We start from the raw sequence: 27,008 nt of genomic DNA, 5'->3' as shown, positions 1-27,008 counted from the left end.
GTTTTTGTTAAGCTGATAAACACTTCTTCCCCATATCTTTGAAATTAAAAAAGAGTAAATATCTTGTGCAAACTTTCTATTCAGTGTTTTATAGTATCAGTATAACTGATGATTGAATTCACCAGTTTTAAGCTGAATTGCCATTTTGTCTATTTAATTACTACATAAAATATCATAATTTGGGAAATTGGTTGAGGAAGCTTATCTCTATCAAATATAAAAAGGAAAAATATGACTTTTTTTCCTCCTGGATTGACTGTTGCTTTAATGAGATAGTTTGAGTTTTACTGAGAAAGAATGGAGAAAGTAAGCAAGTCAAATTAAAAGGAAGTCTATCTCAATGTCAGCTGTCAATCCAGGAGACTCCCAGAGCAATCTTTCAACTTTCAGGCAGATTTATGACTGCAGTTTAAAACTAGCAGTGCCTGAGTAGAAATTTATAATTATTCTAATCAAATTATTGCTGAGCTACAAATCATAATTAGCCAGCTTAATTGGAAGATAAATTAAATGTTTATTTTTATTCCATTTTTGTCAGATGCAGAAGTTGTAACCTGTCTTTAGTAATAATGTGAGAAAATGTTATTTTAAAATGTCAAATTTTGTTTTGTTTCTGACGCTTTAGGTATACAGAAGGTACACAGAATCAAAAAAGATTATAAAAGAACGCAAGATTTTTGTTAGTGTCGTCCTGTTTCCTCTGAAGAGTAATAGTTGGAATCAAAAGAGTCAACGCAATGAATTGTTATTTACTGCTGCGTTTTATGTTGGGAATTCCTCTCCTATGGCCTTGTCTTGGAGCAACAGAAAACTCTCAAACGAAGAAAGTCGAGCAGCCAGTGCGATCTCATTTGAGAGTGAAGCGTGGCTGGATGTGGAACCAATTTTTTGTACCAGAGGAAATGAATACGACTAGTCATCACATCGGCCGGGTACTTATTTATTTAAAATGTTACAGTAAATAGCACAACAATGTAAATAAATATGTTGGAGAAGTTTGGAGATTTGATGAGTTCCACATTTTGACAGTGAAGCCATTGAAAAGCTTCAAACATCAGCATCAATAATTGTTTCAGATTTGCAAGCACCTAAAACATCCACTAAAATCTTGAAGAGGGATAGCTCTGGTTTTTAAATTTCACTTTAGTATCACTTATGAAAATGTACCATAGAGCCTAAAGTATAATAATAATAATAATAATAATAATAATAATAAAAGAAAAAAAGATACACAGTATATTGAATGGAAAAAAAAGAAATAAAATATTATAAACATAAAAAAAAACCAAAAGAAAATAAATCATTTAAAGAAAAAAAAAAAAGAAAATGCAGCCCTCATTTTCAACATCTGGAAACTTGATTGTGTTATTTTTGGTAATGAATCTAAGCAGTCACAGTGACACAAATATCATTTACCAACAATATTTAGCCGGATTTTCTGTTACGCTAGGTAGCTGTTGATTTACCCCTCATTCATTTTTAATGAAGCAGGTTAATACCTTATTCTTTTACAGTTAAGTAGCTTCAGGAGCCTACACACTTAAATTGATTAGTAAAGTTAAAGTAAAAGGAATAATTACGTTTACTTTCTTAAAAGAATATATTTTAAGAACAATCCCTTAATGAGACAAAGCATCCCCTATTTATGTTTTTGGCTTGTATTTTATTATTTGGTTTTCTTTAAACAAAGGTGATTACAATATCATGTCCTTTTCCATAAGGCTTTTTCTCTAGATATATGAACTGAAATAAGTTTAACCGCTAATTAACTGGCACTAAAATTTAATTGGGCCCAAAGGGTGAAGCACTCAAAATTTATTAACTCTCATTTTCTAGCCCTTTCAGGAGAGCTGCAGTGTTAGCATGGTATCTGGATTCCATAGAACTTCACCTATGTTATCAGCCAAATGTGTATGAGTACATTCAACCAAAGCCTTAGATTAGGATTTTAGGCAAGTATTTCCAAACCTGCAGGGAGGAGGGTGTATTGTGAACACACACACACGCATACACACACACACATTACTAGAAATATTTCTCATCCCCTTTTATTTTCGACTCAGACTATAGGTAAATAGTATGCACAGTTGGCACTAACAAGGTCCACAGTTAGGTGCCGACTGGGTAACTGAGTCTCTAGCTACCTTTACAGTGGACTGCACAGAACACCATATACTCTCCCATCACTGAATGGGGTGACAGGCTAAAATCAGCTATTGGCTTTTAGTAAATAAGGTGTTGTAGGGAAGTGCATCAGTGTAATTGGAACACAGGCTACCTCTGGGGCTGTCACATTTTCTAGTTTGTTTGTTTCTACTCCCCACATGAATCTCTGGTTACCTCCTTTCTCACAGTGATTGGCTTTGCCTATTTTTTCATTTTATAGACATATTTATGAAACTACTCTGAAAAATGTTTTTCTGCTACACAAACTCATGAGGCTTAAAAAACAAGCGAATCACCGATTTCAAAAAGAACAATAATGAATGTTTAGGTGCTTGTCAAAAGAGTTAGTAAATATACAATTTAGCTGATGTGTTCAAGATAACTCTCTTTGATCCATTTGTTTGAAAAATGATTAAGATTGAGAAGTACAATTAAGTGAAAATTTGAAGTGATATTTGTTTAGCAAATTGATAGTAGCAGCCTAATTAGGAAAATATTTTTTGAATAAAAGTATAGAAAATTGTATAATACTACAGATCATTTGATTGAAATGTGTTTAACATATGCATTTTGTGACATTAAAAGGCTGGTGTTCAAGTAAGCTTTTTCGTTTTTGTTTCTGTCTTCCCTTAAATCTGGGTCTTAAAAATGTCAAGCTCACTTGTCTTTGAAAATTACACTGCACATATACTTGCAATATATTTACTTATTACTAAACTTAATTTATCTTCATTATAATATCAAGTAAATTATCAAATCCTATTGAAATGATATAATTTAAAAATATGAACCATACATTGCTCACTAGATATATTGATTTGATTGTATAATTATGTTCCTCAATTTCTTACATCATCGCATAAAGAATTTCTTTTATGAATAATTAAGAACTATCAAAAGAAGTATTAGCAGAAAGAGAATCTGGATGTTATTTTTCTCAATTTGTTTCATTACATAGCATTGATATTTGGCACATTATTAAAATGAAAAATTAGTTACTAGTACCTTTAGATTTTCTCCACAACTGCATAGAAAGTGTATTAATTTATGCAGAATAAGATATTATAACTTGAGCCATCAGAAAAATCATGAATTTGTTTACAACTGATTTCATGATTATCTTTGTAAATTTTCAGAGGAACTCTTACTTTGAATAAGAGCATTTCCATAAATGGTGAATCAAGAAAATGTGGATTCACAATGATTAGGGAACCATGACATTCTTCTCTTACATACAAATAATTTTGATATGAAAAGCTATGCGATCATTTTAACTATATCAGAATTAGACTTGGTTTTTTTTACAGATAAATTAAAAATTCTAAATAATACCTCAACAGTATGAATGATGAACTAATTTACTTTGCTTTTTGAAAATATGAAAATGAGTGCACAGGCTGAAAGTGTGTATTTGAGAATTAGGTAGAATATATTGAGAAGAAAGTTGTATCATTTCTGGCTAAAACCCAAGGGCTAAAGAACATGTAACTGAGTTGTTGACATGGAGAATCTGAAATTTGACAGCCTCATAGAAGATTTGATAGCCTTGCGGTGTAAATTCTATATCTACGCAAAGACTATGTGACTCTGTAAAAAGTTTGTAAAACAAAATCTCACTTTTCTTCTCTACAGAAAAATTGATCGTATCAATAATATGTATTTCATAATATTGATATGAGAATTATTTGAGAACACTAATATAAAGCAATTTATAGATTTTATGACATGTAATAAATACATAATGAACAGTCAAGATTATTATTATCTTTATGAACCCTAATTTTCATCCTAATATTTTCTTGTTTCCATGTATTTCCAGGCAAGAGACAGAACGTCAGTGTTTAAATGTCACTAAACTATCTTTCTGTCTATCTCTAGGACCCAATCTAGTATAAATATTTGAGAGTATAGTTTTAGTGACTGAGAATTTAATTATAAATCAAAATTGAACCAACTATGTTGTGCATAACTTACAAAAGAAGCTTTATTATCCAATTATTTTTGTTTCTGTTTAGAATAATGAAATTTGTATAGCTCTTTACACTAAATATTCACTCTTCCTTCTCCCTGGTGATAGAGTTTAATCTTGATATTAATATTTTGCCTCATTTAATGTAATATGGAAATACTATAAGATCATTAACTTGGGGAATAATTAGCATACGTAAAAAGAAAATCTGTATTTTGATTTGTCCATTTCAGATGTTTGAAAACTAAATGATCCCTCTTTCCATTTGCAGCTAAGATCTGATTTAGATAATGGAAACAATTCTTTCCAGTACAAGCTTTTGGGAGCTGGAGCTGGAAGTACTTTTATCATTGATGAAAGAACAGGTGACATATATGCCAGACAGAAGCTTGATAGAGAGGAGCGATCCCTCTACACCTTAAGAGCCCAGGTAATAGACATCACTACTGGAAGGGCTGTGGAACCTGACTCTGAGTTTGTCATCAAAGTTTCGGATATCAATGACAATGAACCAAAATTCCTAGATGAACCTTATGAGGCCATTGTACCAGAGATGTCTCCAGAAGGTATTGCATATTAATTTACATCAAAGATATATTAACAATGAAAGCAGGTTTAAAATTTTAAGGATATGTTTTGGAAGTATATTATTTAAGGTTCTATACTAGAACTTCCTTCTACAAATATGTTTAAGTAATATATTTGAAAAATTAGACTATGCATCAAATTTTGAAAAAATGATACTACACATTAATGTTACTAAAATATCTCAGCCTTCACAGGAATAAAAGAAGTTTAGACGTGTTTATTTGAGCAATTCATAAGGTTTTTTACCTTGTTCATTTACTAGGTTCTTAAGTACAAGAATTTCTTTTTCAGAACAAAATATATTTTTGTATCTCATAAAAGCAAATAAGATAATCTGGCAAGATATGCATAAAAAATAGGAAAAGTGAATGTATTAGACTCTACTGTATACATCAAAATGATGAAAAAAAAAACACTAAGACAAAACCAAGTGGTTGAACACCTGTGTGTGGCTGTATTTGTTCGAAGATACTTTTCAAAACCCAGTGTTGTTGTTGTTAGTATTTTAAATATAGTGCATTTAGGAGAGAATGGTTTCCATAAGATATAAGGATTGACTGTCTTGGAAATTAGAAATGTCTTCCAGTAAAGGGGAAATTGTGATTACGCAAAACTTCTCTCAGTTATTCACTCAAAAAATTTTTGTAGCACAATGTACTGGAAAGTTAAATTCAAAAATTTACTTAACAGTGACAAATAAATGTGATTTGATATTTGCCATTTTAAATTATGGTAACATGCTTATAACTACTTTACCTCATTACTTGATTCATTAGCCAATGATTCCAAAAATACATATTTCATCATATAATTTCCTGATTCTTGATTTTTAACATTCCAGGTAGGAATTTAAAGATGTATTTCTACATTGCTTGGAACATAGGTCTTTAAATACAGCAGAAACAAATTTGCCTGTGTAATATATATCAAGACAAATTATTGTTAGATGTAAACAGCACTTTAAATTATTTTGGTAGGTAGGCAAAGAAACAGTTCACCTTCCTCATCCCTCCCTCTCCTCCTCCCCCTTCTCCACCTTCTACTCCTTTCCCTTACTACCCTCCCCTCTGTCTCCTTATTCCCTCTCTTCCTCCTTCCTCCCTCTGCTTCTTGCTTTTCTTCCTCTGCCGCTGCTGCTTCTTCTCCTTCTCCTTTTCCTTCTTCTTTCTTCTTCTCCTTCTCCTTCTCCTTCTCCTTCTCCTTCTCCTTCCTTCTTCTTCCTTCTTCCTCCTCTTCCTCTTCCTCTTCCTCTTCTTCTTCTTCTTCTTCTTCTTCTTTTCTTCTTTTCTTCTTCTTCTTCTTTTCTTTCTTCCATATATTATGATGTAGCATGCTAGGAATCTTCCTTTGAAACTATAGATAAAATTGTAAAGGAGATAAAGGAGTTACCTGCTAATGTGAAACACATTTTAGTTATATACAAATAAATGGTTATTTTAATTAAAGGAGATAATATATGATCATGTATAGTATAAAAGTGTTATTTATGGGTGAGGTATGATGATTATTAATTGTCTGGAGGAAACGGGACATTTTAGGAGGTGATATTTGAGGTAAATTATACAAAGAGGCCATCCATGCCACATTCTAGGAAGAAAGAATCCATAGCAGAGTGCTCAGGACTGCATATATCAATATGGAAGTCATCAACATATAGCATGTATGTCAGGCATGGCAATGAATGATATCCCTTTGGCAGAGAATATAGCTGGAGAAGAGAAAAGCATCCAGGCTGACTTGACCGTTAAGCAAAAAGCAGTCGGCTGGCAAATTAGAATGAGCGGGATTGGCAAGTGTTGTAGGAAGAAGGGAAAAATATGAGAAAAGATGTTCCAAAAGAAGAAATCCCTCAACCGTGTGGAATGCTGCTGTGAGGCTAAGATTAAGACAGAGTGGTGACTTTTGATTTGGTAAGTTGAAGACCCCTGGTTTTTTGATAAGTACAGCAGTTTAATTTGTGCTATTACAGTACACTGAAGACTATTGTATGGCATAAAAGGAAGAATAAGAGGAAGTAATAATGAGTTAAGCCAAGTCTAAAAGGTGTTACGCCACAGGGAGAAAATGAAATGTGAGATGCTAGGTAGAAAAAGATGAAGGTCAAGAGGATTTTTGGCTTGTTTACGACTATTCAATTGTTTTTTAAGAAAGGAAATTGAACAGCACTGTTATATACTATGGGGAATGATTCCAGAGAATAATATTTTTTGAAGCAAAATAAAAGGGATATAACTTCTAAAAAATTGTTCTTGAAAAAAAAAAAAAAAGAAAAAGTCATGGAATCCATTGTACTTATAGAAGGGACAGAATATAGTTTAACATATTTGTTCATAACCAATCAGTTAATAAACATTTCTATTTTATCAGTGAAGCATAATATGAAGGCAGTAATTGAGAGAGCATGGGTAAAATTTTAGAGCAGAGGAGGTACAAAACTGCCTTTTTACAGAGTTGGGTAGTGAACCTATGAGAGAATTATTGGTATCATGGTATCAGTGCAGCCCCACTGTAGATGTTCAGAGAGATTGCAAAAGATGGTTTGGTCTGTGCAATATCTAGCAAGCACAAATCTTTTTGTGCATTGCAATTTGAGATAGAGGTACAAATTATCTTTTCAATTTGTGTAATCAATACATACTGTGTGAGTGCCAGTTAGGGTCCAGGCTTTGTATGAAATCATGCAAGAACCAATGAGCACTTTGTATAACCTTTCCATGAGAGGGAGAGGCCAGCTGAGTGATGGTCAGTTGCTATTAGAAGTGTTATGTAATATGGAAATAGGGGAATATTTCTATTGCTTTGCCAAACTTCTAGCAACGGCTTCCTTCTGAAGCATTCCTGCATTTGTGTTGATTGTGAAGTAAATAAATCAATTAATAAAATTATATGTGATTTATCTTTTTTCCTCAATCTCAATATTAAATTAATAAATATTGTGGATTTTATTACCTAAATATAACTTCAATTCTTCATTATCTTTCTATATCCACAGCCATTTAAGTTTTTGAATATTGACCTTACTTCCAAATTTCCTAGCCAGCTACTTTATTCTTCAAAAACAACTATTGCAAACATTTTACTGTTTCTTTTTCTTACATATATTTCTGTTGTATTGAAGTGAACTGCCTATTATTATATTTGAATCTGCACTTGAACTCAGAATTTGGTTTGAATTACTGAAGGGAATCCATATTTCATTATGTCATGAGATAAAATCAAGAAAATTATTAACTTGTTGCTTATTAAACACACATTTCTTTACAAGTAATGATGGGCTTTTGCTGACTACATTTATGTTTGAAATGAAATTAATTTCAAACTAGAACTTTCAAGTAGAGTTGAGATAAAACATTATGCTTTCCCACTTGTCAATTTGGATTTGCAAAGTTACTATTTTTCTGCCATCCAAAAATAGAAGATTTATTAGACCACAAGTCATAGAGTGACTGAGGTTTGGAAGGATTGAATAAATAAATGAGTGAGTACATGGGTGGACAAAAAAATGCTAAATAAGTGATTAGAATAGTTTAGGATATAACTAGAAGATTTCAGGAGATGTGAAATTCGTGGAAATCATTCTGAAATTGTATCTGAATAGCCAGCCTATCACGTATGTAGTCTTCCATTTCAATAATATTTACTAGTTTTACCTAAAACCTTATAATGTCAAAAAAAGAAGGGGCATTTAAAATACATGTAGTATACTACTTAATAAGCAATTAAACCAAAGCAGAGTCAGGTAACTTATCTTCTGCAAATCAGCACAAAATCCTGCTAAAAGTGAAACATGCTTTAGCCAGTCACATTACGTGGAAAACAACCATAATAAATAGATATTGATATTGTACACATTATGAATGATCATTAGTGTTAATACACTTTGTTTATATGTCTGTGTATGTGCAAATGCAAAAGGAAAATTTAAAACCTGACTTCCTTAAAATTTAATTTCACATATTTCTGCCTAATAAAAGCAAGGAGAATATATTGTCTAGTAAAAAGACTATCCACTCTCTTTGGAGCTTTTCCAAATAAATATCCTCCACCAAATTTTTCTTATCTGTAGTCACTGAGGGCATCATTTTTAATATTAGCAAGTGTCCAACATTCCTTACACTTGCAATGACCATTTCTTTTTATTTTCAAAACCGGATGCTTTTGAAAATGAATGGGGATAACTAATGAGTAAGTCTCTGTTTACCTTACTATTTAAGGAAGCTTATTATGGCATTTCAGATTTTAAATTCAAATATAATACATTATAATGATCTCTGTAATTATTTTACAATATTTTAAGTTGCATTTTTTGGAAAAGCATATAGAAAATTTAATATTCTTCATCAACAATATGGCACAATATGTCATAAAGGAGAGCTTTTATAGAAATATTAAATTCACCTTAATCTTTGTATGGAAAATCTACACAACTTTAATTTCAGTTAATACTCAGGAAAGTAAAAAATCACGAATTTTCAAAATTTATCACATTTGAAAATTAGATTCTATAAATCTCTTGCCTTTGGGCACATGAGTTGAACATGATTGAGACTGGGATGAATTTCTCTTCTTATTCTTCTAAATATATTATTGTTTGATTTATTAAACACAGTCTAATTTGTTTTACTTAAATTCCATTATCTCAGATTATAAAAAGTAGAGGTGTCAAAAATACAGCACAAAAAATAATAAAAATGACCTAGTTTTTAGGTGACTATGGACAGAAAAATAAAAAATTTGAAGAATACTTTGCTCAGTTAAGATGACAAGTGGGAAAATATTATCTATTTCCTGAGTTTCACTTTGAGAATTTAGGTTGTAGAGTAATTGCAGCTCAAGTATAAATGCAGCAAGAATGGGTCAGTCAGTACTGGTAGAAAAATAATTATCCTCGTACTAATAAAATAAGTTCCCAATGTGAGGGAGTGAGCAGATATACCTATACAACTATTATGTCATGTATTTGATCATTTGATCACCTCATTCATCTTATACCTGTTTTATTGTTGCAGAAATTACATATGCAGAGTGTGGATCACTCTGCATATTATCTGCATAATATCTGTATCTGCATAATATATCTGCATAATATCTATAATATTATTTCATCTGTATAACATTGAAGTTGACAATTATACAACCCTACATCTCAATAAATTTGTTTCAGATCAATCAAAGTATACTTGTACTAAAACTGGATGTAAAAATAGCTTTTCCATTAAATTTATATCTACATTGTAAGAAAAGAACAGTTAATCTTCTTACTATTGAATTCAAAACCAATAAAATATACTAAAGCAAATATCATTTTGAAATCTACAGCTGGAATCTTGGCATTCAAACACTATAGCATACTGTGGCACCTGTACTTTAGTATTCCATAATAAATGTAAGCTTTAATTATAAAATGCCCTCACCACAGGTTGCTAATCTCTCTATTGCCTACATAATATCTAAATTAGTCTGCATAGGAAAATTTTTCACTTTTTATGATTTTTTTGTTTGTATGCTTCCCATAATCACCAGTGGATAAAGCATTCTATGTGACACAGGAAAGAACATCATTTAATAGTTTTGTAAGCCATGTTAAACATCTGCATGAGAATAGTTTCATCCTCTGCATAACTCCTGGTTAATAATAAAATTTACATAACTCAACAGAGACAGAGTTACACTACCTTTACCTCAGGTTTTACTCAGTGATGGCAGAATACATCTGATGTTTGGATAAATTATTATTGATGCTTTCATTAATGCTCTCAATCTTTAAAATTTCTATGTAGTTTTATACAGGTTAGCACCTTTAAACATTACAAGAATGCTTCATTTCACACACACAACAAATATATTATCTTCTGTTAAGATACTGTTATCACACTAAAATTTTCTGTCATAAAAATGAAAAATATATCAGTAAATGCAATTTCCAGAGATGACCAAACTAACATTTTCCTTTCAAGCACGTGGTACAAATGTACATCCTGTGTCACCTGTGTCAGGGGTCCCCAACAAGCAGGCCACGGACTGGTACTTGTCTGTGGCCTCTTAGGAACCGGGCTGCACAGTAGGAGGTGAGCAGCAGGCAAAAGAGCTAAGCCTTATTTGTATTTACAGCCACTCCTCATGGTTTGCATTACCACCTGAGCTCCGCCTCCTGTCAGATCAGCGGCGGGATTAGATTTTCATAAGACTGCGAACCCTACTGTGAACTGCACATGTGAGGAATCTAGGTTGCATGTTCCTTATGAAAATCTAATGCTTAATAATCTGTCACTGTCTCCCATCACCGCCAGGTGGGACTATCTAGTTGCAGGAAACCAAGCTCAGGGCTCCCACTGATTCCTCATTCTGGTGAGTTGTGTAGTTATTTTATTATATATTACAATGTAGTAACAGTAGAAATAAAGTGTACAATAACTGTAATGCACTTTAGTCATCCCCAGACCATCCCCATGCCCACTCCCCACTCTGACCATGGAAAAATTGTCTTCCACAAAACTGGTCCCTGGTGCCACAGAAGTTAAGGACCACTGACCTGTGTTACAATAAGTTTCTGCAAAGAATGTGATTGATAAAATAAGCAAAGTCAAATATTGTGTTGAACTTATTTTTATAAAGACCTTTTGCTATGAAAAGTTGCCAAGATTTGGAAACTAGCTAGAAAGACATAATTAATATTTTAAATTTGCAATTATGAAAAGTCTCTCCAGAGTAATGCAAACAGTGTCAACTGTCCACACAATAATGGAACCCAAGATTATTACATTAATAATTATATTTGTATGTTTATTATCAGAATAAGTGAACTGATAAGCTGCTCTAATTAAAATATGATTCCAAGAGAATTTTTTTTTTCTAAGCACACTTTTGTTCACTTAGAATGGATACAAACTACAAGTTATTTTGATTCTTTGCATTTCCAAATACCACTGCCACCTCTGATCCAGCCACAGTGACCCCACTCAGGGATGCATGCTGAACTTTGGACCCTTCAGTCCCCCAAAAAGCATTTTTTCATTCTCTGTTTACATTCCTTGCTAATTTGATTTCAAGGATCTCATTAATTTAAACTTTTCAGAGTTCCCATCATTTGGTAGTTACCCAATTCTGCTTACTGGATGGTGTATTGCGGGGAATAATAGGACTTAAGCCTATGGCAACTCAACATACACAATTCATGCTACGTTATTTTCATTTTGTGTGCTATCCTGGTGGTCACTTTATATTGTCACTGTTGTTTTAAGGTAGATTGAGTGATCAGAGCTCCAGTTTTACCCAGGACAGTTCTGCTTTACTTCTATGTTTCTGTCATCATGTCCTGGAAGCATTTGTCCCGGATTTTCTGTTTTACAAAATGACTATTATTAAGTCATTAAAATAAGCCAGAGTGAATTTTGCAAACATTTGCTTTGTACTTGTAGCTTCTTCCATGGAGTGTGAGAAACAGTCTGTCAGACAAATGAGCAATAAATAGACTTATCTTAAGACATAGTTAAATCTGAAAGAGGACAAGGGGTAACCCAGAAGCACTGTATGATAAAATAGTTAAACTAAGAAACTCATTAAATGATGTAAATACTTATGAAGAATATTCTTCTGGTGCTATATTTAATGTTAAAATCTTCTCTAAAAAAGATTTTATTAATGTGCATATATATTATTTCTTTTGTTAGAAATATCTATTTCCAGTATAAAATGTAGAATTTAATTTTTGATCCACCAATGTAGTAAGATCCACTTTGCAAGTATTAATGCTATCATAATAAAATGTTCATCAAATGAATGAAGAGAGACTAAAGAGGTTAGATACATATGACCTGTACCATGCTTCACATTCTTATCAGATAATGCACCCTAAATATGCTACCCTTCTTCAGTAGAGTAAAAACAACCAATCCAGGTTGGGAAGAGTAACAAAAAATATGTTTAACAAATTGAAAAAGAGATTTGGGCTTTGAGAAAAATATCAAATTCACCAGGACTAAATATATGTTTTCCATAAATATTATATACATATATTTGCCCTGATTCTGACATTTTTGCTTTTCCCCCTCTATTTTTCTTTTTTTTCTGAAAGTTTTATTATTCTAATATTTATATTCTTATTTTTCTTATTATTTACCTTTCACATTTGGATCTGCAATCTGTTTTAAACCGATATTTGTGAAAGGTGTAAAGCAGGTGCCAAATTTTATATCACAAAATTGGTGCTAGATAGATGGACAGATAAATGGAGACATCAAGCTGACCCTGCAGAATTTACTGAAAAGTTTCCCTGATGTTCAGCTCTGCCACCTTCTGGTGAAGGGGTTCTCTATATTTGTGTAATCTTATCTCTGATTCTCTAGTTGGCTCTACCAGCTATTCATTGCTCCAGGGGCAAATATTATTGTCTGAACTACTGTAGTTTTGTCCTAGGCGTTTGCTCGTTATTAGTGCAACTACTGTAGGTATTCTTCTTCAATAAAATTGCCTTGCAGAAGTTGCAGTGTTCAGAGACCATGCCATTGCACTCCAGCCTGGGTGACAGAGTGAGACTTCCTCTCAAAAAAACAAAAACAAAACAAAAGAAACAAACAAAAAATGCCTGGACCATGCTTGGTCCTTGTTTTTCCATGCAAATTTTACTGATTTTTTTAATTGTCTTTCCAGGTTAGCCATTTATACAGTCTACTAGGATTTTGATTGAGCTAGCTTTTAAGCTGTGTACTTTTTTTACTTTTAAGTAGTCATCTAATTCCTAAATCCAGTATTTTCATCTATTTACTTATATCGTTAATTTACCTTTAGTTGTTTTGCAGAGGTTACAATTTTTGTTTAGATATTCCTGAATATTTTATTTCTTTTCATATATATTATATATTTAACTAAAATAGGTTTCATGAATATATATATACCAGAGTGTATATATATATATATATTCATATATTCATATATTAAAAAATGCACTTTTATATATAGGTTGTGTCCCTGTTGACTTGCTAAATTTATGAATTTAATATTTTTCTGTAACTATATGCATATTTTATTTGAGTTTCTAGCAAAAACTATTATTGACTTTAATTATTTAGTTTTATTTATTCTTTTCCAATATTTATTTATCTACCTGTCTATAAATGCGTTATAACTGCATGGTATTGCCTCATTGCATTGTCTAGGAAGTTCACTACAATGCCGAAAAAAAATAACAGTGACAGAAAGACATTTTTTCTTTTTATTATTGCAGAGGAAAAGTTTTAACACTTCACAATTAAATATAATTACTGTCAAGGTTTAAAAGCATTCATTATCAGATTCAGAGAGTTTCCTTTTATTCTTAATTTTTAAAAAGTTTTTATTGCAAATGTAAGTTGATTTTTAGATGTACTTTGTATTTTTTTATTTTTCTCCTTTATATAAAAAATTGAAATATATTTTCCATGGAAATACAATTTTAAAAGTTTCAAGAGGATACAGATATGGCCTGTATAAACAATGCTTCTTATGTAGACTAGTAGCCATAATATTTTAGAACACAACAGCAATTCATAGTGATAAGTGGATTGTTTTTAGGAAATGGGATGACCGGGGATGGGAGCCGCATTTCTCATAAACCTCTTTGGAGTGATTCTGACAGTAAACAAGAATCAGGACATGAACGGAAGTAATTACATAAGCCTAGAAATCCTCCAGTACTTGAAAAGAGCATTGTGGTGGTATTCATTATGACTCAAACATGGCACAGTTCTGATATTACAGACAAATGCTGAAATACTTACATATGTTCTTATAAAAAATTATGTAGGAATTAAACATTCATTGTCTAAACCAACAAGTGTTAGTTAACCTATATTTAACTAGGAAAGGGGCACTATAAGACAATTGATCATTTCCACTGAAAGACACTTTATTGGTTTCATAGTAATGTTTTCAATTTTATGTGGACTATAAAACTAATTCCTAACTACAGGTGAATGTACAAATTGATTCGCTTACAAATAACAAGTCTTTATAAAAATATAAATACTTACAATTGTGTTAAATATTTTTATATTGCTATCTGCTTTTATATTGAATTATGATTGTGGTCTCTTTATGTTACTTGACTATTTCTTGAGGATTTCTGCCGAATAGAAGTTACTGATTAGGAAAACATACAGGCTTAATTCTCTTTAAAAACATAGAAAAAATCCAAGAGGATTTAAAATTGCTTAAACTGTGTTTTGTAAATCATGATGTCAATAATAACTGAAAAAGGAAAAAGAAAGTTGGAAACAACTAAATAAAATAAACAAAGACAATTAGGGTCCTGTAAAAATCGAACATTGCTAAGATTCATCCAAATTTTACAGCCAACATTTCCAAGGCATGAATAAAAATTAAGAGAAAAACTACAAGCACTAAATATTTGGAAATACTGCTGCATATTTTTGCCCTCTTAAATGTATACATATATAATATACAGATATATAATTAGATACAGATACATGTCTGTCGCCCAGGCTGGAGTGCAATGGCATGATGTCTGGACACTGCAACCTCTGCAAGGCAATTTTATTGAAGAAGAATACCTACAGGAGTTGCACTGATAAGGAGCAAAGGCCTAGACAAAACTACAGTAGTTCAGACAATAATGTTTAGCCTGGAGCAATGAATAGCTAGCGGAGCCAACTAGAGAATCAGAGATAAGATTATACAAATATAGGGAACCCCTTCATGAGAAGGTGGCAGAGCTGAACATCAGGGAACCTTTTCAGTAAATGTGTATATATATATGTATATGTATATATATGTGTATATATGTATATGTATATATATGTGTATATATATGTATATGTATATATATGTGTATATATGTATATGTATATATATGTGTATATATGTATATGTATATATGGGTATATATGTATATGTATATATGTATATATACACACACACAGACATATATATAAATGTATATATATATACACACATATAAATACACCATACTTAGATCTACATGTATACATATATGCCTATATATACACATAAACATCTTCTCACACACAAAAATGTAAGGAGTGAATCACTTATTACTCATTGATAGTCCTTACCAAAAAGTAAGCATTTCTAAAACATTGTTGAATTACACCAATTCTATAGCCTTGGTTCTTTTAAAATGCCACAAGTTTCATAAGAAAGAATAACAAGTATTTCCCCAGAAATTAAAATCCCCATCAAATTCATGTGTGAGTGGTGTTCTGAATATTTATAATATCACAGTTTTTATCCACTAAAATTTCTAAGAATTTGACCTTTTAGATTTTCTACACACTTAGGGAAATTATTTTGTGTAATCTATTAACAGAATACATTAGGTTCTCCACTTAGCAGACAACAAGAGAAAAACACTGAAGAAGTAACTTTTGGTTACAAGTAAATGAAGCATCAGTAAAAAATGTTCGCGTGCTCTGGCAAGTCACTACCTCTTTGTTTTCTATGCGTCTGATCAAGAGGAGACCTGAGAGAACAGGTGTGCAGTAGGTTACCGAGCAGGCACAATAATCCAGGTGTGTGTAAGGAGTACACATTGGTATCAGATACAAAGGGAAATCGAGAGAAATGAGAGTTGTTTCCATGTCTTTACTAATGTGAATAAGTTTGCAGTGAACATGAGAGTGCAGATATCTTTACTAGTGGTGTATTTCATTTTCTTTAAATAAATACCCAGTAGTGGGTCTGCTCGGTCATATAGTAGTTCTACTGTTAATTTCTTTAGGAACCTCCATATTGCTTTCCATAATGGCTACATGAATCTACATTCCCACCTACAGTGCACGTGTTCCCTTTTCTCTATACTCTCACCAACACTTGCTATCTCTTGTCTTTTTAATAATAGACATCCTAACAAGTGTCAAGTGATATTTCACAGTAGTTTTTATTTGCATTTTCATGATGATTAGTGATGTTGAGAACCCACTCATATAACCATTGGCCATTTATTTTTGTGTGTCTTCGTTGGAGAAATGTCTATTCAGGTTCTTTGCCAATTATTTAATCTGATTATTTGGCTTTTTGCTATTGAGTTGTATGAGTTCTCTTAAATAAATCCCTTATCAGATAGAGGAATAAATAAAGAAACTGTGTTATATATTTACAGTGGAATATCATTAAGTCTTGTCAAAGAAGAAAATCTCGCCATTTGCCACAACATGGATGAGCCTGGGGGACATTATGCTCAGTGAAATGAGCCAGACACAGAATAAAAATATTGCATGATCTTATTTATATGTGGAATCTAAAAAAAGTTCAATATAGAAAGATAGAGAATAAAATAATGTGTCGGGGGTATGACGAGGGAGGAAATGGAGATATGTAAGTCAAAGAATACAAAGTATCAGATAAGTAAGATAAACAAATCTAGAGATCTAATGTACAACATGAGGACTATATTTGATAATATTGTATTATATTTGCGATTTGTGATGAGTGAGTAGATTTTACTTGCTCTTTCCATGCACACACAAAAATGGGTAACTTTGTGAGATGATAGATATAATTTGCTTTACTATAGTAATCATGTTACTATCTATATGCATACCATGTTGCATACCTTAAATATATATAATAAAATTTATTTTATAGAAAAACTGTGCTAAAAAAAACTGGACTGGAAAAAAGGACCTAACTGTATGACATATTTCTATCATCAAAGTGTGAGGTCACCTTTTGTGAGTCATTGCATTTTCTGGACTTCTTGGTTCTCATTTGTATAGTACTAGCTTAGGGGCCCTAAGGACTTATATTACTAAAATTTATTTTAGTCAACTCTAAAAATGCTATGATTTTGATGATGGTATCTGAAGCCAAAGATAGGAAATATAGTTCTAGAAACCAGGGATGGGAACCCCTTATGGAAAGAAACGATAGAGAATTATAATGAGGAAATGTGGGATAAGTAAGTGGATCGGTGCATAGAAGGATAGTTAAAGGAACAAGTCTTGCCCAATATAGATCAATGAAAGTGATGGTCCCTGTTAACTATTTTGTTGGAAAAACTTTTATAAATTACTAAATAAATTCACTTTAAAACATCTGAAACTAGTAAGTGTCTACACATTGAGTGGTTATTCAATAAGTTTTGGAAAAGAGAGGCAAAGAGTTTTCCTCTCATGCATTTTATTTTTCTTGATTTTGAATCAGGTAAAGGTATTATCCATTAAAATTACATGAATAAAAAGAAATTCTACTTCAATAGAATATGCTGTATGATATTAAAACAAATGTTAAATAGCATTATAAAAATATTAAGACAAAAGAGCAAAGAATACATACTATTTAGGGCCACTTTAAAAGTTTCATGTTAGTGAAGTATAGAATGGATTCCTGTTAGAGTGTATCAGTTTATAAAATTGGGCTACGATGAGAAAATTCGTGATGCTAGTTGTAAATGAAACCACAGAAGCTATTTGATTTTGTATCATTCATGTTGCCATTCTTATTGACACAGTAAACAGTGTTTCAACAAATACATATTTCAAATAAGATCCATGACATTCAATTCCATGTTTACAGAAAGATACTTTGAAAACTCAATATTTTTGAATAAATATTTTAAAAATCTGAGCACTAATTTTAAATGTAAAAATAATTATTCCATATGATTTTATTTCTTGTTACTGAATTTTAATGAGAATGTTTATGTTATCAATATCTGCAAGATTGTACTTTGCTTTTTAAAAAATTCATCAAAGCTAGTATGTATATTAGAGAAGAGAATTAAAGGAGCTAAATAATTATGCCCATACTTATCCTCAACTGGATACTCTTTCAAGCCCAATTCAATAATCTTTGTAAATATTTATCAACCTTCTCCACTTTGTTTAAGGTATAGGCTACGCTATAATTTTTGGTGAAAAGCATTTCCAAGTTCCTTTTAATTTCTCCACTAATAATACACCTTGGAAAAGTTTCTGATTTATAAATTATACATTACAATGAATTGTTTAATAGCTACATCTTATTAGGCCATCAATCTACATGTTTAAAATTCCATATTGCATATGGGAATCAGGAATATTTTGTATTAAAAGTTATATACTTTTGCCTGAAAAAAATAAAAAGCAACAAAAAAATACATTACTTTTACAATTAAGAACAAGGAGGTGAATTGAGATTTCATTTTGTAACAACATCTTGCTTGGTAAAGAAAGACGGCTTAACAGAACTGAATTCATCCTGAATAAAACCACAATCTTAATTTCCTGTATTATGTTCTCTTTAGGAACATTAGTCATCCAGGTGACAGCAAGTGATGCTGACGATCCTTCAAGTGGTAATAATGCTCGTCTCCTCTACAGCTTACTTCAAGGCCAGCCATATTTTTCTGTTGAACCAACAACAGGTATTTGTGAATGAAACAAGCAAAGTTTAACATGATTCTAAAGAAGGCAATTGTCAGCAAAAATTATCTGCTTAGAAACATGTCATGTCATGTCATGATATGTCAATAAGTAAAAAGATTGCAATTCCTAAGCATTTAATTACTTTTAGTCTTTTAGCTGATATTTCTAGGTTAGGAGATTGGATTTTCCATGTCCATAGCACAAATTACTTACATATGTGGTATAAATCATATGTAAAGATTCTTTTAAATGAATTAGAAAAAGAGACCAGCAACCCAATTTAAAAATATAGGGAAAAAACATTTATAAGCAATTGACAAAGAACAATATACAGAAAGCCAGTAAGCATATTAAAAATGCTCAGCCTCATTAGTCATCAGGGAATACAAACTAAAACCACAATGAAATACATCTGCATAACCCTGCAGAGTGACTGAGATTAAGTCTGAGTATAAGGCTAAGTGTACACGTTGATATGAGACATTCACCTAAAAATAATTCTGTATTTTACAGATTTCTGATTTACATGAATACAATATTTGATTCTTTTTGTAATATTGCTTTACCAATCTGCATTAATCAACTGAATATAAAATAGGTAGAACAGAGTTTTCTCTTTTCTTTAAACAATCATATGACCCTAATTCATTAAACAAATATTAATTTTTGTGTTTTAAACAAAGATTAGACCCATGTAATTTTTTTTTCCTTTAGAAGATTATAGTCTCCACTGAAAAAAGTATATATATAACTAATCACCGAAGAACGTGAGAAGTGCCAAAGAAGTAAAATTCTATGGTTTTTAATACAAGGAAAATGCTATTTCCAGCTTATATCAAAACCCTTAAAGAATTAAAGTATTGTGTTGGATCTTTAAACATTTCTTATTTATTCATTCAGCAAATATTGAATGTCTCAGCCTTTTTCAATTAGGATTTCTTGAGAGAATCAGATTCTAAAAAATATTATTTGAGTACCTATGTTCTTAATTCTTTCAGGAATGTACATGGCCTTTATTTTTTCAAATGTGTGGAAGAAAAATTATTTTATTATATACAATGAATGCCTCAAAACATTAGACTTTAATTCCCTCACACATTCGGGTTTAGAAAGGCTGAATATGTACCAAATGTTATACAACTTGCTAGATTTATAAAGGTACACATTGCAAAATTTAAAATAATACATAATAGTAACAAAAACAAGATATAAGAATGGACTCTTCTTTCTTGGAACTTACAGATAGATATTAAACATGAATAGTAATACACACATACATTCCACTGTGGGTAATTATGAAGTAAAACCAAAAAGTTTCAGTGAGAGAAAACAAGTGAGGCTGATTTTATATTGTGTGGTCAAGGCAGAATACACTGAAATTAGAAAGTTTAGCTGAGTCTGTAGACAAGGAAGGGAGAGTGGAAGATGATTTCAGGGCATGGGAAAAATTAGGGAAATTCCTGAGGTGGGAAAGAGTTGAAACTCTTAGAATAACTGGACACCATTGTGGAGAAACGCAGAAGAGAGAAGAAAGGGAGGTGTCTAGAGTACAAACACATGCTGGGTCATACCAGGCCTTCGTGACCATGTTTTCTTTCCACCCCCAGCCCCTACCCTGCACACTGACTTTTTAAATATACTGAGCAGGTTAGCTAAACTATTACTTGCATTGCTGGAGAAGCGTTGGTATGAACAGCGACAAACATGGATTAAATTACTGAAAGCATAAGTTCTGAAGTGCGTAAGATCCAGAAATACACATCCTTTATTCAGTCTAAAGGCTGAGAGGAAAAGTTGAAAGTAAAGTAGACACAGTTAATAGGGAACAAAGACTCCTAGGTCCCTCTCCCCTGAGTCACATACAGGGAGACGCTAGCAGCACTTGTGCAATATATTCAATGCTTTCCATTGGATTCAAATAATTGATTACATGTGTGAAATACTTTAGTCTGCAACTAAAATCCCCTCATGTTATGGTCTAATTTATCTTTTAAAAATTCATACAACAATTTTTTAAAAAATTATATTATATTAAATTTAATCCAATAAATCAAAAATACTACCATTGCAACAAATAATACAAAACTATGGAGATAGTTCACATTTTTTGTTCTCAGTCTTTGAAATCAGGTGTGCATTTTATACTCATATGTCATTTTTTCCACAAGTTTATTGTGTTTTTTTTATTTACTTTTATTTTAGGCTCAGGGAGTAAATGTGCAAGTTTATTACACGGGGAAATTCTGTGATGCTGAGGTTTGGGGTACTAATGATCCCATCACACACAGGTAGTGAGCATGCTACCTGATCAGAAGTTTTTCAACTTTCTCCCGCCCTCCCTCCTTCCCCTCTCTAGTAGTCCTGAGTGTCTATTGTTTCCATCTTTATGTTCATTAATATCACAATTTTAATGAGTATTTTGCCCTTGATATATTTGGGTATTGGCTATTATTTAATTTTTGTGAATGTTTATGTGTTCCCCAAATCTTTAGAAATGTTGAATCCTCTCTTATGAACCTGTCTTAAGATTTTCTTAGGTTCTTTTCAGTGATAGTTAATAAATGTATACTAAATAATTTTATAGAATTTAAGCATTTATTGCAATATTTATCATTAATTATCTTGAGTTTGAATATATTATATATGTGTATACACACACACACATATAAAATAACTGTGGGTCAACAACCAGGTCTTCTTCAGATCTCATAATTCTAAGTAGACTTCAAAATAATAAGGGCATGATATTTATTTCATAAATTTGGTATTGTAATTTACAAATTTATCAATAATATACTAACTTCAGAGTTTCGGGGACAAAGTTAACTCTAGCAAGCCAATATTATGTTAGAAAAGATAGCAGAAAATAGGTTAAAGTAAAAACAAGACATTCGTTTTTTTCTACCTGTGGATTATCTTAACACAGTATTTTATTAAGGGCCTACCAGTGTTCCTAGTATTGTGGTGATCACTCTAGATTCTAGGCAGTGTTGATGTTTAATTTATTTTTATTATTTTTCTCCAGGGAAGTCTCTGTCACATTGTAGTGGTTCAACATACAGCAAATAATGTATACTGCAATGGTTAAGAAATTAACTAGAACTCTGTCATGATTAATAATTAAATAATCGGAATTTTATTATATTTTTAAAGGAGTCATAAGAATATCTTCTAAAATGGATAGAGAACTGCAAGATGAGTATTGGGTAATTATTCAAGCCAAGGACATGATTGGTCAGCCAGGAGCATTGTCTGGAACAACAAGTGTATTAATTAAACTTTCAGATGTTAATGACAATAAGCCTATATTTAAAGAAAGTAAGTAAAAAGGATTGTAAATCTTCATTACAATATAAATATGAGTGTGTTAAATATAAGCAGATTATGTAGTTTTCATTCTAAAAGCACTACATTAACTCTAAAATTATATAAAATAAATTTGTCAATTGTTCTGGTATGATTTTTATTTATTTATTTATTTATTTATTTATTTATTATTATACTTTAGGTTTTAGGGTACATGTGCACAATGTGCAGGTTAGTTACATATGTATACATGTGCCATGCTGGTGCGCTGCACCCACTAACTCCTCATCTAGCATTAGGTATATCTCCCAATGCTATCCCTCCCCGCTCCCCCCACCCCACAACAGTCCCCAGAGTGTGATGTTCCCTTATGAATGTTAAATACGAATGAAAGAATAATGTGTTAGCGTCTCTTCTTGCTGTAATAAATTGTCACAAACTTCATGGCTTAAGACAAATGTATTATGGGTCGCATTGGGTTATGATCAAAGGATTCAGGGAGGCATTTCTTGCTGTAGGATCCTAGTTCATTTAAGGGTTAGCAGAATTCACTTTACGTGTATGTAGAGTTAAGGTCTCTGTTTTATTGATGGCTGTAAGCTGGGAGACATCCTTAATTCCTGAAGGCCTCTTTATGGTTCTTGATTTAGCCCACACATCCCAGAAGCAGCAAGGAGTGCCACATACTTCACACACTGACAACCCTCTAACCCACACATTTGCCTCTTCCACTTTTAAGCACTCATGTAATTAGACCAAACCCAGTTGAATAAAGCAGGATAATGTTCTCAAGGTCAGCTAATTAGCAACCTGAATTCCACCTGCAAACTTAATTCCCTTTTGCCACTTTCGGTAATATATTTATGTGTTCAGGGGAATTTGGACACAGATATCTTTGTGGGGTCCTTCTTCTGCAAACCATAGATAATCATTTAAAAATGACTTTTTGTATTTCTTTTTACTTTATAAGCCAGAATAGGCCACACCTGCTCTAATAATTTAAGCAATTACTACAAGCTAAATATAAGCACACGGTATGCTTCATAAAATTTTCTTATGCAATTATTAGAGGAATTTATTTTCTAGGAAATTTATTTTTCAGGTTATACTGTTTTAGCTACAGGAATACATTTATAAGCACTTCCAGAAAGCATAAGTAATTATCATGCTAGGAAGAAAATTTAATTAGCATGGAACAAAGAAAGGAGCCAATAAAAAAAATTATACCATAGCATGATTTCTTAGTTGTTGATTGTTTATAGACAGAAACAAAACTATCTTTTGATTACTATTTTTTTCCTCATCCTTTTCTGTTCCTTGCCCCATTCCTCAAACTCAAGTGAAATCATATCATTTTTAATGGCCCAAGTGAAATGTTACTTTCACTGACTTCCTTCTGGTAGTTGAGTCCATGAATAAGCACAGGAAGTTGGCATCATACAAATTTGCTTTTAAACCCTGCATTTTCCATTCATGAGTTGTACAGACTTGAGAATATCTGTTAATGTGTGTGTGCACACACAAATGCCCACACCTAAATAATACAGACACTACTCAGTGTAGCCAACATATGCAAGGTTATCAGATCTTTTGATTTTTCAATAAATATCACAAATCTCATTTTTTTAATTCTGCTCTATCTCACAATTTTAAATTTTGTCATATTAAAAGATTACCACTGTTATATGGGTTAAGAAAACAGTTCCTCTGTGGATGGACTATAGGCAAGGGGTCAGAGTCTGCACCTTCATCTCTCCCTATGTAGTGTCACATATGATGTATATGATACATATGTTGTGTTCTGTCCACAACATTAATATGGCCTCTGAAGGCAAGAAGAGAACGCCAAGTTAAATATGAAATATCCAGAACTTTATAAAATAATTGGCATATAATATGTATGAAATAGTGGCTGGATTTATTAAATAAATTTGGTCTAAATTTATGCAGATGATGATTAAATAGCAAGTAGAAGACTCTGGAAGACAGGAAGATTCCTAAGGAACTTGTTGCGATAAAATATCCTGAAGCTTCTACTACCTTTCTCAGTTTCCCTCTGATTTTTCCTGACTTTAATATTAAAATATTTTGAATAAATTAGAATATTTAAAATATGTTTAAAAATTATCTTCGTTACTCGAATCCGAATATGAGATGACGGTATTACTCTTAATACTTTCACTCAAATACGAATGTGGGTGAATCTGATACTGGCCTCCTTACTCTTGTCCACATGGTTTTCCTTGTGGGAATCCCATTACCCTCCTCTCAATTTAAATACTCAATACCTATACCCTCTGTTGTGGGCAACACTCCCTGCCCTCCCAATTAAAGGCATCTCTCAAACATCCCTCTCCCTTGTGTTAACAGCATCCTCTGCTGGTTCATATCTATCATATCCAAACATGTTTATTATTGTTTTTTCTCACATCCTGAAACAAGACAAAACAAAAACACTTTCTTGCCTTCACTTCCATACTTAGCTAAAGATGCTTTGTATTTTTCCTTTCTCTTTAGAGAAGATTTATTTAAAATGTTGTTAATACTTATTGTTTCCAATTAATGACCTCAAAATCTCAGAACTTACTCCATTTGAGTTACATCCACACTACTTGAACAAACTGATCTGATCATTTCTATCAATAACCTAAACGGAATGCAGTGTCAAATCTCAGTTCTGATAACACTTGATTTCTTGGAAGAATTTTATGTAATTGATCAACCTCTCCTTGAAAACCTTAATGTTCCATTCTCATTAGCTTTCTCTTCTATCTTACTAGTCTCTGTTTTTTCACTCCTTGCCTTTTCTTCTTCTTCTTTATATACTTTAAACTTCGGAATATTTGTGAGTCAAGCCTTTGATCTTGTTTTTCTTCCCTTTTATACTCATTCCTTTATGATCTTATCCAGACACATGGCTTTACATACCACCTCTGGGCTGAGAACCTCATATTAAATATACATCTCCAGACTGAACTTCTCCCTTGAGCTTCGCAAAAGTAGATCTGTCTACTCATCAACTTCATATATTATATATTAAAAAATATATATATATAAAGGGGTTCAGAGGAAGGGCAGCTAGAATCAAGAGCTCAGTTAAGTGTATATTAGGTTTTAAATGTGCATTATATATATTATATATGTGTATTACATATAAATGCATATTATATATTATATAATATATAATATTTTATATAATATATAACAAATGTATAATATATTTATATATAATATACATTCTATATATCATATATAACATATATAATACACATATATAGTATATAATGCACATATATTACATATATAATACACATATATATATTACACATTTAAAACCTAACACACACTTAACTGAACTCCTGATTCCAGCTGCCCCTCCTCTGAACCCCTAATTCCAGCAGATTTTCCCATCTCATGTACCCACACATCCAGGTTGCATGTTCTTCAAGCCAAAACCTTGCTTATTCGATATAAACCCCACTGTTTGAAGAATTAGTGATCCCACTCAGATTATGGTGGCCATACCAGGTCAACTATAATTTTTCCCCCAGCCTGAATTGATAACCTCCACAATTCTGATAGCTCCTCGCTTTCAATATTCTGTGAGCAAATGCACATACACAAAACACACACATATACATATGCACACACACATACACACACACGCATACCCTCTTCCTTCCTTGCATAAAGATTTGAAGCTACTTTGTCTGCTTTTCTTTTTCTCAGAGTTAAAATTTAATTCCCTGCAGATGCTGTTGTCTCTGCCTTAGAAAATATCCGAAATATGAACACTTCTCACCAACTCCATCCCTAGCACCTTGGCACATGGCACCATCTTATTTTGTCTCTATTAGTGCAATAGGCTCTCATCTAGTCTCTTTGCTTACACCATTGTTCTCCTTTAGTTTATTTTCAACATAGCTTTATAATCTTGTTAATATTCACGTCTGATCATATCACTTGAAGGTCTTCCCATCTCCCTCACAGATGTCAAAATCCTTAGGTTTAGTATCACCTAAATAGTCCTAAGGGTCTGAAGTAATCTGCCATTGTCCAGTCCTGTCTCATTACCTCTTGAAACCTTAGTGTTTCTATCTGCCTGTTTGCTTACTAAGAAGCCAACACCAGGCAATTGTCCTTCTCTCTTTTCCCAGAACACTCCAGGCTCGCTGGCTTTTCCTCTTGTTGAAATTATATTTCCCCAGATACTCACTTTCTTTCTTCAATTCTTATCCAAAAGTCACATCTACAGTGAATACTTTACACCTTATCACTAATATTAAACCATTCCACCAGAATACTACCTTCATATATACCAGTATCTTATTTATTGTCTGTTTTATCATCAAGAATATGAACTGATGGTGGCAGCTTTTATATATATTGTCACCTGTTCTATCTCCAGCCTCTAGGACAGGACCTTGTAAAAATTATGTTCAATAAAATAATTTTTGAAAGTATGGAAAATTGTGTAGACAAAATATTGACTGAAGAAAATATTTCAGTTCTTTTTCATTTTGAAGACCAATAGTTTAATATCAACTCAATAACATTTAAGTCTTAAACATCCACTTTCACGTTCATGGCAATGTCATTGTTTTCTACAGATTAATGTC

At 32.0% G+C, this 27,008-nt stretch overlaps 1 protein-coding gene across 4 annotated transcripts in view; it reads left to right on the top strand.

Moving 5' to 3' along the window:
- Positions 1 to 27,008, top strand: part of CDH19 (cadherin 19) — a 104,399-nt gene that overhangs the window by 31,334 nt on the left and 46,057 nt on the right. For all 4 annotated transcript variants that reach the window (XM_024235962.3, XM_054538057.2, XM_054538058.2 and 1 more), the window contains exons 2-5: positions 626 to 932; positions 4,407 to 4,701; positions 18,963 to 19,082; positions 22,237 to 22,401. In XM_024235962.3, coding sequence (XP_024091730.1) covers positions 738 to 932; positions 4,407 to 4,701; positions 18,963 to 19,082; positions 22,237 to 22,401 — 775 coding nt within the window. In that variant the 5' untranslated portion in view covers positions 626 to 737. The remainder of the gene's footprint in view (positions 1 to 625; positions 933 to 4,406; positions 4,702 to 18,962; positions 19,083 to 22,236; positions 22,402 to 27,008) is intronic.

This window comes from Pongo abelii, chromosome 17, assembly GCF_028885655.2.
Source record: "Pongo abelii isolate AG06213 chromosome 17, NHGRI_mPonAbe1-v2.0_pri, whole genome shotgun sequence".
Lineage (NCBI taxonomy): Eukaryota > Metazoa > Chordata > Mammalia > Primates > Hominidae > Pongo > Pongo abelii.
The sequence above is the reverse complement of the archived record's forward strand: the minus strand, read 5'-3'. Positions and strand labels throughout refer to the sequence as shown.